The sequence below is a fragment of the Panicum hallii genome, chromosome 2 (genome assembly GCF_002211085.1).
Source record: "Panicum hallii strain FIL2 chromosome 2, PHallii_v3.1, whole genome shotgun sequence".
Taxonomy (NCBI): domain Eukaryota; kingdom Viridiplantae; phylum Streptophyta; class Magnoliopsida; order Poales; family Poaceae; genus Panicum; species Panicum hallii.
In genome coordinates, this window is record NC_038043.1 from 54,994,242 (window position 1) to 55,011,559 (window position 17,318).

At 48.6% G+C, this 17,318-nt stretch overlaps 3 protein-coding genes across 7 annotated transcripts; 2 read left to right on the plus strand and 1 right to left on the minus strand.

Moving 5' to 3' along the window:
* The first annotated feature begins 6,072 nt into the window (after positions 1 to 6,072).
* On the plus strand, positions 6,073 to 7,190 carry LOC112879444 (ribonuclease 1-like). Of its 3 annotated transcripts, XM_025943692.1 has the most exons (3): positions 6,073 to 6,384; positions 6,463 to 6,651; positions 6,733 to 7,190. In XM_025943692.1, exons 1-3 carry the CDS (start codon positions 6,286 to 6,288, stop codon positions 7,159 to 7,161), a joined length of 717 nt encoding a protein of 238 aa, XP_025799477.1. In that variant the 5' UTR covers positions 6,073 to 6,285; the 3' UTR covers positions 7,162 to 7,190. The 3 variants fall into 3 exon arrangements, with proteins under 3 accessions (XP_025799477.1, XP_025799476.1, XP_025799475.1); XM_025943691.1 differs by having other exon boundaries at positions 6,073 to 6,651; XM_025943690.1 differs by having other exon boundaries at positions 6,463 to 7,190.
* Positions 7,191 to 7,240: 50 nt separating this feature from the next.
* Positions 7,241 to 9,297, minus strand: LOC112879442 (malate dehydrogenase, chloroplastic-like). 2 transcript variants are annotated; one of them, XM_025943687.1, is made up of 2 exons: positions 9,141 to 9,297; positions 7,241 to 8,587 (listed from the first exon to the last, which is right to left on the minus strand). In XM_025943687.1, exon 2 carries the CDS (start codon positions 8,574 to 8,576, stop codon positions 7,404 to 7,406), a length of 1,173 nt encoding a protein of 390 aa, XP_025799472.1. In that variant the 5' UTR covers positions 8,577 to 8,587; positions 9,141 to 9,297; the 3' UTR covers positions 7,241 to 7,403. The 2 variants fall into 2 exon arrangements, with proteins under 2 accessions (XP_025799472.1, XP_025799473.1); XM_025943688.1 differs by lacking the exon at positions 9,141 to 9,297 and adding an exon at positions 8,682 to 9,105.
* Positions 9,298 to 12,407: 3,110 nt separating this feature from the next.
* On the plus strand, positions 12,408 to 17,289 carry LOC112879441 (probable glucomannan 4-beta-mannosyltransferase 7). Of its 2 annotated transcripts, none has more exons than XR_003226070.1 (10): positions 12,408 to 12,586; positions 12,718 to 13,058; positions 13,217 to 13,315; positions 14,976 to 15,228; positions 15,705 to 15,815; positions 15,927 to 16,063; positions 16,152 to 16,265; positions 16,385 to 16,546; positions 16,644 to 16,835; positions 16,929 to 17,289. XR_003226070.1 is itself a non-coding variant. In XM_025943686.1 (10 exons), the coding sequence occupies exons 1-10, from the start codon at positions 12,478 to 12,480 to the stop codon at positions 17,092 to 17,094; spliced, it is 1,722 nt and encodes a 573-aa protein (XP_025799471.1). In that variant the 5' UTR covers positions 12,418 to 12,477; the 3' UTR covers positions 17,095 to 17,284. The 2 variants fall into 2 exon arrangements, 1 of the variants encoding a protein (XP_025799471.1); XM_025943686.1 differs by having other exon boundaries at positions 12,418 to 12,586; positions 16,347 to 16,546; positions 16,929 to 17,284.
* Positions 17,290 to 17,318: the final 29 nt, after the last annotated feature.

Below are 17,318 nucleotides of genomic sequence, written 5' to 3' on the forward strand. Positions count from 1 at the left end.
AGCAGGGGTGTGTGGAGACCGGAGAGCCGCCCAAGTGGCGTGATATTCGCAGTAGATGGTGCATGAGGCATATCGGTGCAAACTTTTTCAGGCAATTCAAGAACAAGCACCTTATGGATATGTTCAAGAGGCTATGCAAGGAAACGAATCAGCAAAAATTTAACAAGCAGTGGCAGAAACTTGATGAACTGACCGGGAAGAAAAGAGCCGAGGACGCATCAAAAAACATAACTGCACAGGATGAAGCAGAGGCTTTGTGCTCTTTGCCAACAGATACTGCACGTACTCGCAGAAGGTCTGGGTCAGCGGTGAAAAAATTTTCTGAATGGATTGAGAATGAATCTAAGGAGAAGTGGGCGTTACTTTATGATACCGATGGTGCAAGATACGGTATAATGACCACCAACTTCGCCGAAGTTTACAATTGGGTGCTGCGAGGTGTTCGTGGGCTTCCACTGGTTGCAATTGTTGAATTCATTGTCCGCGGGTGTACCGATTACTTTCGGGAGCGGTTCAATAAAAATCAGATATTCATGCGAGATCCAGACAGAAATTTTGGATTCAAGGTAATAGAATACATGACTAAGAAGGCAGAAAGCGCCCGGCTACACCATGTACGGCAATGTGGAACACAGGAGCTCAAGTTTGAGGTATCTCCTAAAGATAGGGCGCGACATGGCATGAGGCGTCAAACTCCTGTAAAGGAGTGCATTCTCAAGTTCGATGGAAGTTGTTGTTGCTCATGCATGAGGCCCAAGTTGCTACACTTACCTTGTTCTCATGTAATGGCTGCTTGTGCAGATACTGGACATCCTGTCGATATATATGTTTCACATTACTTCAGAAAGGAGACAATTGCTAGCACCTGGCAGTATGAGATCTATGGGTTCCGTTTGGTTGGATCGTTCACTGAGACAGCGAATCCTGTTATCTATATTCCAGACCCAAGATCATCACGGGTTAAGAGAGGACGCCGTCAGTCACGGCGTATTCGTAATGATATGGATGAGTCAGAGCTCCGTCCGAGGATACAACGCTGCAGTGCATGTAATCAGATTGGACACACGTATAAACGTTGTCCAACCAATGATGCTGGCCCCAGTTGTGCTGAAGCTGGCCCTACAGGTGATGCTACAGATGGAAGACCTCCGGTTGCATCAAGAAGTGGGAGACGTCGCCGATCGAGTGCTAGTACGTCATCAGGCATCATTTAGTTGTAATTTTATTTAAACGTTGTTTGCTCATATGTAATATTTGCTGCGTTGAGATTCTATCAGACCTAGATACGTATTTGTAATATTTGCCGCATTGACTGAAGACACAATATTTGGATTCATGTATTTGTAATATTTGTAATGTTCATTATCATATTATTTTATTTTAAATGGCTTCATGTATTGTACTATCGTAATATTTAGATTCTACGTTGCAAACGTTATCGTTTAACTATCTTCGTACGAGTTTTCGATACCGTAATCTTCTTTGGAAAATTGAATTAAAATTTTATGTGCATACATAAGAGTATGGCGAATGAATCTTATATTTGAAAAAATTCTGAATTTCAAATAGTTTCTGAAACAAATAATCTAAGAAAAAATATAACAAAAATGGACCAGGAGCATAAGATTATAGGTTTTAGAACTTTATAGGTTTTAGAACTTTGACTATATATTAGATATTAAATAATATCACATTAGAGAATAACAATAGATTTTAATTAGAAAAGGGTTATAATTAGGTTTAGTTAACATTTCAAATTTGAAAAATTCAAGACAAAAGAAGTTAAATTTACATCAAATTTGAGTTTGAAACTTTGCACAAAGGTACCTAGAGTTTATAGAATAGTCATACCAAACTTCATAAACAACAAAGCATGAAATTTAACTTTCCTTAATCTTAGTTTTAAAATAGGAGTAAAAGTATTTTGTTTCAAACTAAACTCCATTAACAAAAGTTATAGAGTTTGAAATCTACTTTCTAACAAAACTAGTTTTGCTATTTTTGGATTTTTCTGTGAATTGTTACGAATTTTGGAAGCCAGAAAACACATACACATGAAATAACAGTGTACCGGGAGGCATCCCGCCCAGTTGCCGGGCGGGAGGCATCCCGCCCAGTGGCCGGGCGGGAGGCCTGCCAGGGACCACTTCGCGAATAAAAAAGTTTTTTTATTCGCGAAGAGGTCCCTGGAAAATTTTTTGAGCATCCCGCCCTATGGTTGGGCGGGATGCCTCTTTCCGCCCTCCCAGCGGGCGGGAGGCACCCATTTCCCTAAATTTCTCCAACTGGCACCCTTTTTTCGAATTTTGTTTTTTTTTATCCCCTTTTTTAAAAAAACTCGATGGGCGGACCGAACTGTCCACGGGCTTTCTCGGCCCGTCTAGAGTGTGATGGCCTTCAACGAACCTACAACACCTTGCTCCTGTCGCTCGTTATCCTGCAGCCAGTCACTTGAACATAATGTTCACTGATCCTCTTGGAACCTTGGAGATATCCGTAAGTTAATTCGGAAAGGGATTTCTGGATGAGCTGGCAGGTAGGATCAGAGAATGTTGGTCTTCTCCGCGCCGCCTCGTCTCCGCCGCCGATCGAAACCGCCGCCGCTGCGGGTCGAATCGCCACCGCCGCCGGTCGAACCGCTACCACCGCCGGACCCCCAATCTTCTTTCTATAACCGACCACTACTCTAGGAAACCCAAAACTCTAAAACCGCCACCTCGACCACCACCCCACCCGGCGGTGACCTAGCCGTCGGCCGCTCCTCCCACCTCCCACCCCTCGCCGGCGGCCGCTCCCCCGAAACTCTAACCCCAGCAACCCCGCAACCCAAACTCAGTGGTGCGGCGAGCGGCGGTGGAAGCTCTGGTGGGAGGTGACGCCTAACATCTCTGTGCAGTTGCTGCTTCGTTTCATTGTGTGTTTAGTGAGCGAGAAAATTCACGCACAGGAATTTTCTACGCTAGGGCGAATAGATGCGGGCGTGCCAGTGTACCAAGTAAAAAAAAGAAAATAAAGGAACAAATATTTAATAATCTTTTTTCAGATAACAAACACAAGTCCCAATCATACGCTCCATGATTTGCTGGGTCGATCTAACTTCGGCGATGTGGTCTTCTGTTTCCCGGGGTCTTGAAAAGCGCCCGGTTAATTACCTCTGCAAGTCTAGTCCGATTCTGTTGCTGTGGTCGTCATCTTCGATTTTCTCTCCATTCTCCATGCATGTGTGGTAGTGATGGTGTAGATGGCGTCAGCGTCATCCGTGGCCTTGTCGGTCCATGGCCGGTGTAGCGCAGCTGGGACATCAGCGGTGCCCGCCTATGTCGTCCGGCCTTGTCGGTCTCGAACGACATGGTGGTTGTTGCAGAGGTGAGTAGTCGATGCATGGTCGTGAGTCGGACCAATCCGGACGTTGCGGCAGCTGCTCGTAGATGAGCGAAGAAATTCTACAGGAAAATTGCATCCGCAGAAGGCTTCATAATCTTGTAGTGGCTGGGCACCCGCACGTAGATGCAGTACTCCAGTAACTTGCTTCACGTACATCTTATTCGTGCATGCCACTGCAGCTTGCTAGCATCTCATTAGCATATGTGCACTCGCGTCTCTAGCAGCGCATGCATGGGCTTGCATGCGAGCGCATGCTCAGGCGCCTAGTTGCAGATCAGACTCCCTGGCTCCGTGCGGCTTCTCGGGTCGTCAGCGCGGCGGCGTCTTGCGTTCGACTCGCCGGCTCCATGCGGCTTCTCGGATCGTCGGCGCGACGGCGTCTTGCGACAGCCCGCCATCACGGTATCGCCTGCCGTCTTGACGTCGCTTCCTGTCCCGGCCCCATCGTCGGTTCGGTGCCGAACCTGGACGTGCAGCGCGGGTCTTGTCGCCGGCCGCGCCTCTGTCATCAGCTTGGCTTCTCCGTCATCAACGCGCTCCAACAGCACCACAGCAACCCGGACGGGCGACGACTCGGCGAACGCCGGCGAACGTGCGTGCATGCAATCTGTAAAAGAAGATAAGAGAAGATAGAAGATCAACCTGCCGCGCCTCCGAAATGAACAGGGGTGCCATGGCCTTCTTCCTGCTTCCAAGCTTGGCGTGTTCTTTGGTCCTTGCCCGGCGCCGACGCGATCGCCGCCTCCCGGCTCCTTGCCGATGGTGGACGACGAGCTCGAAGACGATGAGGACGAAGGCCGCTGCTGGCGTGGTGCAGAATTGGACGATGCAGATCGGCAGATGAAGGTGCAGGCGTGACTTCGGCTCCTCCTTTGCCTCTGCCCTCCTTGCGCCCGCGCTGATTCTCCTTTCAGATGGATTCTTGATCGATGGAGTAGATGTATTTGATCCACGGCAGTCTCTTCCGCGTGTTCGTCGAGCCGAGGTAGACGTAGATGACAAGCAGCAAGGCGCGCTGCTCCGCTCGGCTGCCGAACCGTCGACGACGCGCAGGTCGATGGGGTCCTGATGGCTGGACTCCCACTCCCGGGCGCCGGCGGCTTGGACGACGATGGATGCGGAGAGGATGACCACGTCTCTCCTGGCTCCTCCGTGCGCCGGCCCTGGTGGAGAAAAGGAGAGCCCTTGCGTGAGGAAGGCAGGGCTTTATATAGGCGCCTGGCAGGGCAGCAGAGGGCTGCGCCTAGAGTCTCCCGTGTTAGTTTGATCTTCCAGAGACCCTCGGATCCCAACGGGTCCGATGGGCCTCCGCTCACCCGCGTCCTGATCGGGGGCGTTCCAGCTCGTTCTTAGCTGGTGCGCTCCTGTCACGCTGCGCTATAAAAGAAGATGGGGGCTAGCGGCACACGATATGAGGTTCGTCGCCGCCGCCATCCCACCGACACTGCAAACCCTAGCCGATCTAAAGGAAGCGCAGTGGCGGGAAGATCCACCTACGGCCATCCTCAACACCACTGCCTCAACCCCGTGCCCTCGGTCTTGACCCGAGGCTTGACTACCGCAAGCATCACCGCCACCATAACCATGGCGGGCACCTCTGCAAAACCCCGCAATGCAGGGCCACGAAGGTATAAACCCCGTGCCCTTTCTCCTCTCCATCTCTCCCGCCCGGGCTTGTTTTAGATCTAGGCGATTTCTTTCAACTCTATCACGCAGTAGTCGATCCACGACTCCAACATCCCGGACGCCGTCATAGTTAGTTCGCTGAGCAAAATCTGCAGGTTGTTTACTTGCTTCCCAATCAAGTCACACGATGTTTGTCTGGAACTCGAGTTCGATCAATATCTCTCTCATCCATGACTAGATAACTCCCTGAGACGTGGGCCTCTTAAGAGTCCCAAGGTGCATAATCAAAATTCTTATTCGTTAGCCTCCTGATTTCCAGGCGGCTGCTGGCTTGTTAGTCGTTGAGATATTAACTGGCCACGCATAACAGAGAGGCTTCTAGAACTTCTAGAACCTTCCAGGCTGCGGGTTGTCATGCGGGCCTGGCCGTATATTGATGCGTCACGTATTGCTCCTGATACGTACGTCGGCAGCTCCAGAGAAACATGCATGCATGTACTAGTTACTATGCTAGCTGCTGGTCAGTGGCCGGTCACCACGTACCAAGCCCATGCAACTAGATTAGCTTGTTTTCTCTCCTGTTGCTTCTCTTATCTTATACGTTTAGAGCTAGCTCACATGACATGACACGAGCTACTTCATATAATTATGTTGAAGATTTGCACAAAATCTCTTTCTCGTTCCTGCGTGTGTATGGCTAAAAAGACTAAGGCTTTGTTTGGTTTTTCTAGAGACTAAACTCAAATTTAGTTTAGGGATTAAACTTAAATCCTAGTTTGGTTGTAGGGACTAAAGTCATTTAATATGACTGTGCAAAGATCATTATACTTCTGATCATTTAATATAGGTACGGGAGGGAGAGGGCTAGGGCAGCAATATCAAATGTACCTTTTAGCTTCCATAAGCTATAATTTTGGAACTTATAAACTTTCTTATAGACCTTTAGTCCCAATAAATCACATGTTTCACACTTTAAGAACTTATTAAAATTAAACTTAAGTCTCTAAATATAATCAACATAAGCAAGCGCAAACTAAATGAGTCTCGTCTCCCGCTTAGCCTAATCCGTAAAGCCACTCCAACCAACCACTCCGAATGATGCCAGCTTATTATAGTCAGAAATTCCACCCCAAACGGCCCCAGCAACCGTGTGATAATAATGCCCTTTACCACGCGCGTGCTGAGCCTATAATTCCACTGCCGAGTCGCTGAACACTGAATACAGAGCCCAGCCCAAGTATCCTTGAGCTTCGGAAGCTTGAGAGCAGAGCAAGCATGGCGCTCAACCACCACAGCTCCCTCGCCGTCCTCCTGCTTGCTCTCGCCGCCGCCTGCGCGGCAACGGATTTCGATTTCTTCTACCTTGTCCAGCAGGTAAAAGTCGCCGGCATCAATGGCCTCGCGTTCTTTGCTACTGTACACCGATCAACAATTGTTCTTTGCTTTGCACAGTGGCCCGGCCCTTACTGCGACACCGAGGCCGGCTGCTGCTTCCCGGGCGACGAGAAGCCGGCGGCGGACTTCGGCATCCACGGCCTCTGGCCGAACTACGCCGCGTGCCGCCCCGACGCCGCGACCCCGAACAGGACCAGCTGCTGGCCGGACTTCTGCAACGCCACGGACACTCTCAACCTGTCGCTTGTAAGTGTGTCAGAATGGACATCTCTTAAATTGTCCCACGGCTCAGCATCAGTGATGGCAACGCGACCGTCCAATGCGCAGATCAAGGGCATGGAGGCCGACCTGCGCCGGAGCTGGGGGACGCTGTCGTGCAAGAGCAAGGACGCCACGGACTTCTGGAGCCACGAGTGGAGCCGCCACGGCACCTGCTCCGGCATGGGTCAGCACGCCTACTTCCGGTCCGCCTTAGACCTCAAGGCCCGGCTCGACCTCACCGGCGCCCTCCTCGACGCCGGGATCGTGCCGTCGGACGAGGCGGAGTACTGCCTGGACCGTGTCCGGGCCGCCGTGGCCGCGGCGACGGGTGGTGCGGCGCCGATGCTGGAGCTGGAGTGCAACCGGAGCGCGCGCAACGAGACGCAGCTGTACCAGGTGTACGTGTGCGTGGACCCCGACGGCCGGACCCTCGTCCACTGCCCGCTGCCGGCGCAGCGTGGCTGCACCGACATGATCAAGTTCCCACCGTTCTAGCACAATGCTTTCGCGCGTTTTAGTCTTTCAGAGGGGAATTGCTGAGCTGAGTTGCCATTTGCGCTTCTAGGGGATCCGGTTGTTTTCAGCATTTGCATCTCGCAAAGATTCAGAGTTCTTTTCATTGTTCCGTCCAACTCCAACCGTCAGTAGAAAAGAATGTTGGCTGTGCAGTGCTACAAAACCGGCACAGCCCAGCATCCCAGACCTGACACAAAACGACGGCCAATTCTTCACCAGGTTCAGTTCAACGCTGCCTCCTGTTGCTGCTGCACGTACGCGATGCCCTTGTCGATGCTGGCCTTGAGTTGTGGCTTGAGGGCCTCCAGCGCGCGCGCCTCGTACTCCGAGAGCCCCCTGAGCTCCGATCCCACCACCTCCTCGATCCCTTCCCTCCCGAGCTTCACCCTGGACGCGAAGAACGGGAGCTCCGGCACCACCTGGGACTGCACGTACGCGCACTCGTACACGTCGTCGCCGCCGTCGAGCCCCCGCAGCGACGCCTCCAGGAACCGCGCCGCGGCGTACGCCATCGACAGCGTCGCGGACCCGGCGCCGGCCTTGGCCTCCACCACCTCGGTGCCGGCGTTCTGGATTCTGGCCGTGAGCTCCTCGACCTCCTCGTCCGTGAACGCCACCTTGGGGCGCGCCTTGGACAGCAGCGGCAGGATGGTGGTCCCCGCGTGGCCGCCCACGACCGGCACGTCGACGTCGGCCAGCGGGAGGCCCTTCGTCGCCGCGACGAACGCGTTGGCACGGACCACGTCCAGGGTCGTGACGCCGAACAGCTTCCGCGGGTCGTACGCGCCCTTCCGCTTCAGGACCTCGGCGGCGATCGGGACCGTGGAGTTCACCGGGTTGCTGATGATGTGGATCAGCGCGCCCGGCGCGTGGTCCGCCACCGCCTCCACGAGCTCCTTCACGATGCCGGCGTTGATGCTGAACAGGTCGTCCAGCGTCATGCCGGGCTTCCGGGGCACGCCGGCCGGGATGACCACCACGTCCGCGCCGGCCAGGCTGCCGGCGAGCTCTTCTTTCCCGGTGAAGCCGGCGACCTCCACCGGCGTGTTGCAGTGGCTGAGATCGGCGGTGACACCGTTGACGTTGGCGATGTCGTAGAGGTGCAGCGCCGAGACGAGCGGGGACATCTTGATCAGGAGCGAGAGCGGCTCCCCGATCCCTCCCGCCGCGCCAAGGATGGCCACCTTGTAGCTGCCGGCGCCGGCCTGGGCGACGATGACCCGCTTCGCGGCGCGTAGTCTTGGCACTCCCCACTTCAGATTGGCAGAGTGCTGCCAGTGGGAGCTGGAAGTACTGAATTGTTGCGCATTGAAGGCACTGGCTCCACGCCGGAGCTGATGCTTTATGCAAGGAACTGAAGCGAAGGATAGGGTTGCGGTTGCACCCGCCGCCATTTATTCGGATTCTGGGGAAACAATGCAGAAATGTTAAGATGTGAATCTTCAGTGGTAGAATTGAGAAATCAATAGCACAAAATGTTTTATCGAGTGGGCCAGCACCTCTAGTGAGGCCCTTAAAGATTCGAGGCCCAATATTAACCAGCATGTTGATTCGGCCCATCCATGTTTAATAATCTAATCGCGATCCGGATCCCGGCCTGCACACCGGCTGCCGACCCACCCCTCGCCGTCTCTCGCCCTGCACACCGGCGAAGTCGATGACTCGGATAACCACCGCGGCACATGCACAGGCTCAGGCAGCCGGCAGCCAGCAGCCCTGCTCGCTTCACCATTTCCCAACCAACAGAGACCAGCCGGTTCCCATTATCTGGTCACCGAGTCCGTACAGTGTAGTAGGCGAGGACCGCCGGCCGCCGGCAGTTGCCGCCTCCGCCGCCCGCGCACACCGCACCCGAAAGCTTCGCCTCCGGCGATTTCGCACGCGCGGAGAGCAAGCATATGTACACGCGGAACAAGGAACAGAGAAGTAAACAGGAGATGGAGGGAAGAGGCGAGCACCTGACAGGAAGAGCACGAGCGGCGAAGACGGAACCAGTGGCCTGCGGCTGCTGCCCGTGGCGCGCGGGAGGGAGAAGGGCACCACACAGCCGAGTGGTGTGAAGTCTCGGCTGTTTTGGCGATCTCGCGGGAGCGGATAATACTTGTGGCTGTAGATTTTTCCTAGCAGATATTTGAGCTAAAACGCGCGCGTGTGTGTGTGTGTGGGGGGGGGGGGGGGGGGGGGGGGGGGGGGGGGCGGAGGAGCTCTCTATCTCCTGATCTCCTACACTTTGAGTAGCAGTGTGCCAATAGCAGCAGTGCTACTGCTTGCTGTCCAGCTCCAAATAATACAACGGCATGAATCTTATCTTAGGGCAGTAGTATGTTCAGAGCTTTTAATTTCCAGGAAGTGAAATAGTTTGATTACTGCGAATCAGACTGTAGTTTTTTTTTTAAAAAAGGGGGTCCATCCATCTTTCTTGCTTTTTTCCCCTTCTCTGCAAGAAGAACATGACTTGAAAGCAGTAGCAGAGCCGGCATTTTCATGAAGGGAGGAGTCAAGCCAGCAACCATCAACATCAGAGGATTAAGGACTCGTTCATTTCCTTCAGGCTTCAGATAGTATTGGTGAGTTCAAATATCCCCATCAGCGTCCGAATATGCATCAGAGGATTGATGACTCGTTCGATGGAGGATAAAGGTGGAATGTGCCCACTCCACATCAGGTTCGCAAAATGAATGTACTTGACCTTTGGTTTAGTTCATAGGTGGAGTACACAAATTCTTTCTGAAAATGGATGCAGGTGACCTTCTGTTTACATCCATAGACATCATCATCACAAGAAAGTAGTGTTCCCATCAGGAAGGCACATAATTCACATAAATAGTGCTTCCTCTGTCAAAAAATATAAGCCCTGGTTTGGATTGCCACGGTAAATTTACAAAGCTTATAACAACGAAATCATAGGAAAGTCCTTTGAAATGTCAATCTTGTGACATTATTTTTGTAAAACAAATTTTACATTAGGTGATGCTAATTATTGACCAAATATGATAAGGTCCTAATCTTAAAATATGTGCGCACCTTATATATATTTAGGATGGAGGGAGTATGAACAACATTTGAGAGAGACTATCAGGCCCGCTGAGGTGGCCAAAATAAGAGTTCACACCCTTCCCCTCTTGCTTGCCTCCCCATTTTTCTCCTGGATCTTCAAACAGCCTCATAGCAAAAAGATTCTCAAGCAAGGAGTCCATTTGTTTCTCTGATACATGTTCCCATCTTGTGAATTTTTCTAACAATTGTTTCTGCCTAATTGATGCTACCGTGATGACGCGCCCTGTCATTGACCAAAGGGCGTTTATTATTGTATTGCAATTAAGAAGGCGTTTATTATTGTATTGCAATTAAGAAAACGTTCACGTTCCAAAACCACGTGCCGTACGCTGATACACTGACAGAAAGCAAGGAATCAAGCGCAAAAGTTTTCCCTAACCCTTCAAAAAAAAGTTTTCCCTAATCTAAGTATCGTCTCGAAAGTCGAAAGTACCTAACTGCCACTTCACCATTGACACGGCAGGGCAGGCAGGTAGCATCAGCCTGCTCTTCTTTTGGAGCCTCAGGGCTCAGAGTTCAGACAAAAGTAGGCAAAGACAGGTGTTCATTTATGAATTCAAACAAATCGGGTTTGCTTGCATATATTTATCCAAATTGTCCAAGAAGGCCAGCTAGCTTCTCGAAGATAGGCATCCCTCACCAGAACTCCTCCATAGCGTCTCCCCATGCATATAGAAATGGCAGATCCCTACCGCATCTGTCATCATGCCACTCCAATCATTGACTTGATATGAGCCATTCATGAACAAAAAGGGTTACCTCAAAATGGGCCCTTTCCTTCCTATCATGATTATTGTAGGGTCGGCTTGCCCTACTTGACCACCTTTGGTGAATTCATACAAACAAGTTTATTATGTAGCGCGATATTGAGCATTTATAAAAATCCATACGAAAAGCGCCACTATTAGTACATTTTCTTAGCAAAGACGTATGGTATTGGTGTTCCTTTTCCTAGAGAGTTCTATCTTCAAATGAGGAATTATGAATGTGGGGCATATTTGGATTGAAGGTTGTTTATTAAAAAAAAAAGGGAGAAATTGCAAGTTGCCTTGGCCGTGGACCCAAGCGGCTTTACAAGGCAACCCCGATCAGATCTGCAAAAAAGGCTGCTGGGGTTCCCAGATGCGATGACGAGAAGATGCTCATCGGATCTGTCCACGACACGCTGCAAATTACTCCAGCCAGTCGCAAAGCCAAGCTACGGCAAAGAAGAAGTGCTAGATACCCAAGGAACGTGCACCCAGAAGCTCACCTCACCGATCTACCGCTCGTCACATCACGGGAGCCAGGATTTTGCTCTTGCACTGGCTAACTGCTTATTGCTATGTACAGGAAAACTAGGCGAAATAAACGACTACGGGAGCACCCATGTGAGGGAGTAGTGTACGATCCTCTTAGATCTGTGAATGATCCAGTTTGGAAGTCAGAGCTTATCCTGCATGAATACAATTGAAACTACTTATCTTCATTTTAGTACGGATACAAAAGCTATTTCAAGCCAAATATCTCCAGCAGATTATCCATCTCTTCTATTCTATATATTTTATTTCTCCATCCAAATAATAATTTTTATATTTCTATGTAATCAGTGTTGTAGCAGATAACTCAAAGTATAGGGTAGATGAAGAAATCCTCCTGCATTTAAGTAAGAGTGAGATGTGTTTTGATAATTAACAAAAATATTTTAGTATTAAGAATGAAATTGGTAATTTGCTGGAGCACCTCCTATATAAAAGGATAGCTTTTTTATTAGAAAAAGAGATGAGTAATCTATTGATAATACTCTGAGCTGAGATTGATATCTACCTTCCAAATTCAAATGTGACTTCCATATTCTCACGGTTACGCTACTGCTTGTACAGATAATGTGGTTCTTGGTAACAACCCATCTTATTACGCCGTGTCACTCTCTTATCTCTTCGTGCAATCTTAAGGATTTTGTCGCTGCTTACGCCAAATACAATCGTATCGGATTAGCTAGTACGGAAGCATTGTACAAATTCGCTATTGCAATAAAATAGTGATCATTATCACTTGTTTAATCCTAATTTCAACCAAGTACACGCCATCCACCAATCCAATAAAACAAAACGCAACTAAACAACAGAAAACGAGTATAAAGAGTGGCGTGGGCTTAAGAAAAGCCCCCACTCGCATCGGCGGGCGCATCGCGCAGTCGCCCTCCGCTCCCCGCCCCTCCTCCCCACGGTCAGCGTCTGCAACCACCACGCCACCCCAATGGAGGCTGGGGAAATCGGCGGCGCCCTCCTCTTCCTCCTCGCCGCCGCGGCGGCCGTCGCGGCTGCCGTCTCCGTCGGCGCGGTCGACTTCAGCCGCCCGCTCGCCGGTACACTCATTGCTCCCTCCCCTTCTCCTCCCCACCTCTCTCGCTCGAACGCCGCGCTACAGCTCACGTGATTTGACTTGTCCGCTTCCCTCGCTGGCTGGGTGCTCTCTTCTCCTGCTTTGCTTCCGCAGCGGGCGCGCCGCTCGGGTTCCAGCAGGCGGTGTCCTGGCTCATCGGCGTCCTCGACGGCACGTCCTCCGCGGCGGCGGACGTGTACGGGGCGTGGGTGGCTGTGCGGGCCGGGGTGATCGCGCCGGTGCTGCAGGTGGCGGTGTGGGCGTGCATGGTGATGTCCGTGATGCTGGTGGTGGAGGCCGTGTACAACAGCGTGGTCAGCCTCGGCGTCAAGGCCATCGGGTGGCGGCCCGAGTGGAGGTTCAAGTGGGAGCCCCTCGACGGCGCCGACGAGGAGAAGGGGAGAGCGCACTACCCCTTGGTCCTGGTCCAGATACCCATGTACAATGAGCTGGAGGTGAGAAGAGTCCAGCACAGAAAAAAGTTGCTAAAATCGGAAATTATTAACCATTCATCGATTGATTATTCGGCGAATTTTTTCGGCTCTTGTTGCTTTGTGAGATTAAATATTAATTCCGATGTGCTGCGTTTTCTGTGCGTGGGATGGGCGTGTAGGTGTACAAGCTGTCAATAGCGGCCGCATGTGAGCTGCAGTGGCCGAAGGACAGGATAATAGTCCAAGTGCTGGACGATTCCACCGATCCGTTCATCAAGGTAACTTGCCTTTCTTAGTTCCATGTTTTTTTGCAGGACTGGAGATTATTCCCATGAAACCTTTTGTTTGGGAGAAGCTATTCATTTAGCTAACATTAGATCCTATCCGAACAAGAGAGGCATAAATCTCTTGCTGGTAGCAGACACTCAGATTGGACCTGTTGTGGAATGAATACCAAAAGGATGATAAAAGTTTTGACACTGCCATAGCGTCATAGGAGCATGCTGATTATTTGGGCTAGTATCCATTGTGAAGTGGGTAGCTAGTATACAGATGCCCCTTGTTTGTGCAAAGTGCTTTTATGAGATTAGTTAGATGAAAGCAACTTCAGCATTTGGCATAAAGAAAACAGGCACTTTGATACAACCTTTCGCTATCACAAGTCATCATTCACATAGGAGAAATGATTATAAATTTTGATGAGATAAAGGCAGAATGTGCGGAAGAACACACATGGCCACAGCAGGATGGATTGGACCCAGCTATCAGGGTTTTGTTGCCCATGTCTGCTAGCAGCCTTGTACATGTACTGATAATATTCCAGCGAAAATAGCATTACTAGAGATGATAAGCTATTTGGAATCTAACAATAGCAGCCACTGTGGGGTATAAAACTAATAGTACCGTTTTGTTAAATTCTATCAGCAGCACATGGGAAGCTTACCTTTACCCCATGATTCTTCTGTTACTGAGACCAGAACACCCTGTATGGTATAGCCACATGAGCATAACTATGCCTCCTGACATTTGACAGCATCAGGAGCCCCCTCTCTGGTTCCCTGTCGACCTGTCTTGTTTATTCAGGCCCATAGATCTAAGTGAACGGTTCAATAATTGGTCGGCATATTCTTTTTTTTTAGAATGGATCTCCTTCAGCTTTCAAAAAAAAAATCACTTCACAATCTGGAGTTCTTGCTATATTGATGCATATGCAGGAGTGCTCTTATAAAAAACCCATTAATCTCATCTATTTCCACAATTAGAAATCAAGATTATGATCCGTTTTCATGCAAAAGTCTTTTGATTTTTCATGATGCATCATGTTCATAAAGTTACGATCCGTTTTCATGCAAAAGTCTTGTGATTTTTCATGATGCATCATGTTCATAAAGTGATGCCTGTTTCAAACAAAAATGTTAGCCAATAAATTATATGATGAAAAGAAACAAAAGATGTCCACCACATCCCTCTCCAGTGACAGTAGTAATATGAATATTGATTGGTCTACTTGTGTTGATTGAATTGGTTCAGCGAATGGGTTGGTTTAGTGCGATGGAGCACAGGTAGTTGGCAAGCACAACTGCACAAGGAACCTTAGATAAAGCATGGATGGCCTCCCTAGCAAATAGCAGCAGATCTCTTTTATCCATCAAATTTATTGATAATCAATCCTACAGAGTGGCACCACCACTGCTCCTATTAGTGTCTCTTTTTAGATGAACCCATTTTTTTTTTGACATAGCAGTTAGTTGCAAACCTTTGTCTTACATGTTCAAAAAGCATGCAACCAACCTTGTCTAGCATTTCATAGAAAATGAAACACCATCACAACAGTTCAACCATCTTGTTATCATTAAGGCTGTAGAACTGTAGATACTCTAGAAGATTATTGGGTCTAAGAAAAAAGATATATGTTGGCTGGAATATTTATTGCTGCAGAATTTGGTGGAGCTTGAATGTGAGAACTGGGTGAACAAAGGTGTCAACATTAAGTATGCCACAAGAACCAGCCGCAAAGGGTTCAAAGCAGGAGCTCTGAAGAAAGGAATGGAATGTGATTATGCAAGGCAAAGCGAATACATAGCCATATTTGATGCTGATTTCCAACCTGAACCGGACTTTCTGCTCCGAACTGTCCCATTCCTTGTGCACAATCCGGAAGTTGCTCTTGTTCAAGCCCGGTGGTCCTTTGGTAAGTACTGTGTTTCCTGTTAGCTCTTGAGCAAACTCTTCCAGCTACCACTCTATCACAAATGCAAAGAATTGGGCTCTGGGAATATTTCCCAGTTCTCATGTTAAACTTGCCATATATGCTCCCACATTTCAGCATATCACCACAATGTAGTACTTTCTGCATTTTCAGATTTCTTTCTTTTGAGAATTGAGAATTGCACAAATAGTTCTTACAACTAGCACAAGGAACTTGGAAAAGAAAACCTGTCTGCTTTGTCCTCAGAAAATAAATATCTCCTTGCACATTCATGACATTAAAATATATCTCCCATATGCTCCAATAGTTCATGATGATGCCGACTGGAAATTAGGCATAGAAACTGTTCAATGATAATCTAACATAAAAATAAAAACCGCTAGTGTATAAACTTCTCAAGCAATATAATATTTTATTCACTCTGATCGGTCCAATTCTTAATTGACAGAATTTTGCAGTGAATGACACCACAAGCCTGTTGACAAGGGTACAGAAGATGTTTTTCGATTACCACTTCAAAGTTGAACAAGAAGCAGGATCAGCAACATTCGCCTTCTTCAGTTTCAATGGTACACATCTTACAAGGCCATCATACCCAAGTCCGAAAAGGGGAAAAAAACCCACAGAATTTCAATGTCAAAACCATACAATCTTCTAACGGCATGGCATGTCTATTCTAGGAACTGCTGGAGTGTGGCGAACAGTAGCCATAAAAGAGGCAGGAGGTTGGAAGGACCGCACTACAGTTGAGGACATGGACTTGGCAGTTCGAGCAACCCTAAAGGGTTGGAAATTTGTATATGTTGGGGACGTCAGAGTGAGCAGATCTAATCATATGATACTGTTTTCAAAAGTAAATCTGTTTTATGTGATCATTTGACTATGCAAAAATGTCGTATATATAGGTCAAGAGTGAACTGCCATCCACTTACAAGGCCTACTGTCGGCAACAATTCCGGTGGTCCAGTGGTGGTGCAAACTTATTCCGTAAGATGGCAAAGGATGTTTTGGTTGCCAAGGTAAGCTTCTCTCCTCCCATGCTAGCAACTTATGCCTTTAGGGGGGAAATCCAAAAATCAATTCCATTTGTTGTCCACTAGGATGTATCACTACTCAAGAAGTCCTATATGCTCTATAGCTTCTTCTTGGTGCGGAGAGTTATTGCACCAACCGCTGCATGTATTCTCTACAATATCATTCTCCCAGTCTCGGTCACAATCCCGGAGCTGTATTTACCAGTCTGGGGTGTCGCCTATATTCCCATGGTGCTTACCATAGTAACAGCCATAAGACATCCAAAGTAAGTTTCTATGTAACTATGCTATAAGTTCTTGAAGTACCTTGTCCATCTGTTATCTCACTAGAAAAAGCTAATTTACTTCGATTTGTCTCTGCAGAAATCTTCACATAATGCCATTTTGGATTTTGTTTGAGAGTGTGATGACAGTACGTCGCATGAGAGCTGCACTGACAGGACTGCTGGAATTAGACGGTTTGAACCAGTGGGTTGTGACCAAGAAGGTGGGGAATGATCTTGAGGACAGTGAAGTTCCCTTGCTTCAGAAAACCCGGAAAAGGTTAAGGGACAGGTAAAAACTCTCAGCTAAGATTTTCTGGATTAGTAAGATATGCTAGCAGACAGTACACCTTATACATTATCTGATACTGTGTTTCCCTTGCAGAGTTAATTTCCCCGAGATTGGATTTTCAATGTTCCTCTTCCTATGTGCATCATACAACCTCGCGTTCCATGGGACAACAAGCTACTACATATATCTATATCTCCAGGGATTAGTATTTTTATTGCTAGGGCTCAATTTCACTGGAACTTGTTCCTGCTGCCAATGACAAGTGACAATGGCAAAATTGTATGAATCGCTGCTTTATAACCATTTTCTGGGTATAAGTCCATCAGGTTACAATTCAAATGGTTTATATCTTAGATGCATAGAAAGGTGTTGTTATTCCGTGTGGTCACGACGGTTTCACCGGTGATGTTCTTTCCTTATAAACTAATGCAGAATGGCCTATCATGTAATCCAACGCCATCTCACAAGTAGAAAAAAATGGGA

Bases quoted from the DNA above. Each gene is read 5' to 3' on its own strand.
- LOC112879444 (XM_025943690.1), top strand. From the start codon at position 6,286: ATGGCGCTCAACCACCACAGCTCCCTCGCCGTCCTCCTGCTTGCTCTC. The intron at 6,385-6,462 runs GTAAAAGTCGCC...TGCTTTGCACAG, and splicing joins TCTTCTACCTTGTCCAGCAG to TGGCCCGGCCCTTACTGCGA.
- LOC112879442 (XM_025943687.1), bottom strand. From the start codon at position 8,576: ATGGCGGCGGGTGCAACCGCAACCCTATCCTTCGCTTCAGTTCCTTGC.
- LOC112879441 (XM_025943686.1), top strand. From the start codon at position 12,478: ATGGAGGCTGGGGAAATCGGCGGCGCCCTCCTCTTCCTCCTCGCCGCC. The intron at 15,229-15,704 runs GTAAGTACTGTG...AGAATTTTGCAG, and splicing joins TCAAGCCCGGTGGTCCTTTG to TGAATGACACCACAAGCCTG. The intron at 16,064-16,151 runs GTGAGCAGATCT...TCGTATATATAG, and splicing joins TATATGTTGGGGACGTCAGA to GTCAAGAGTGAACTGCCATC.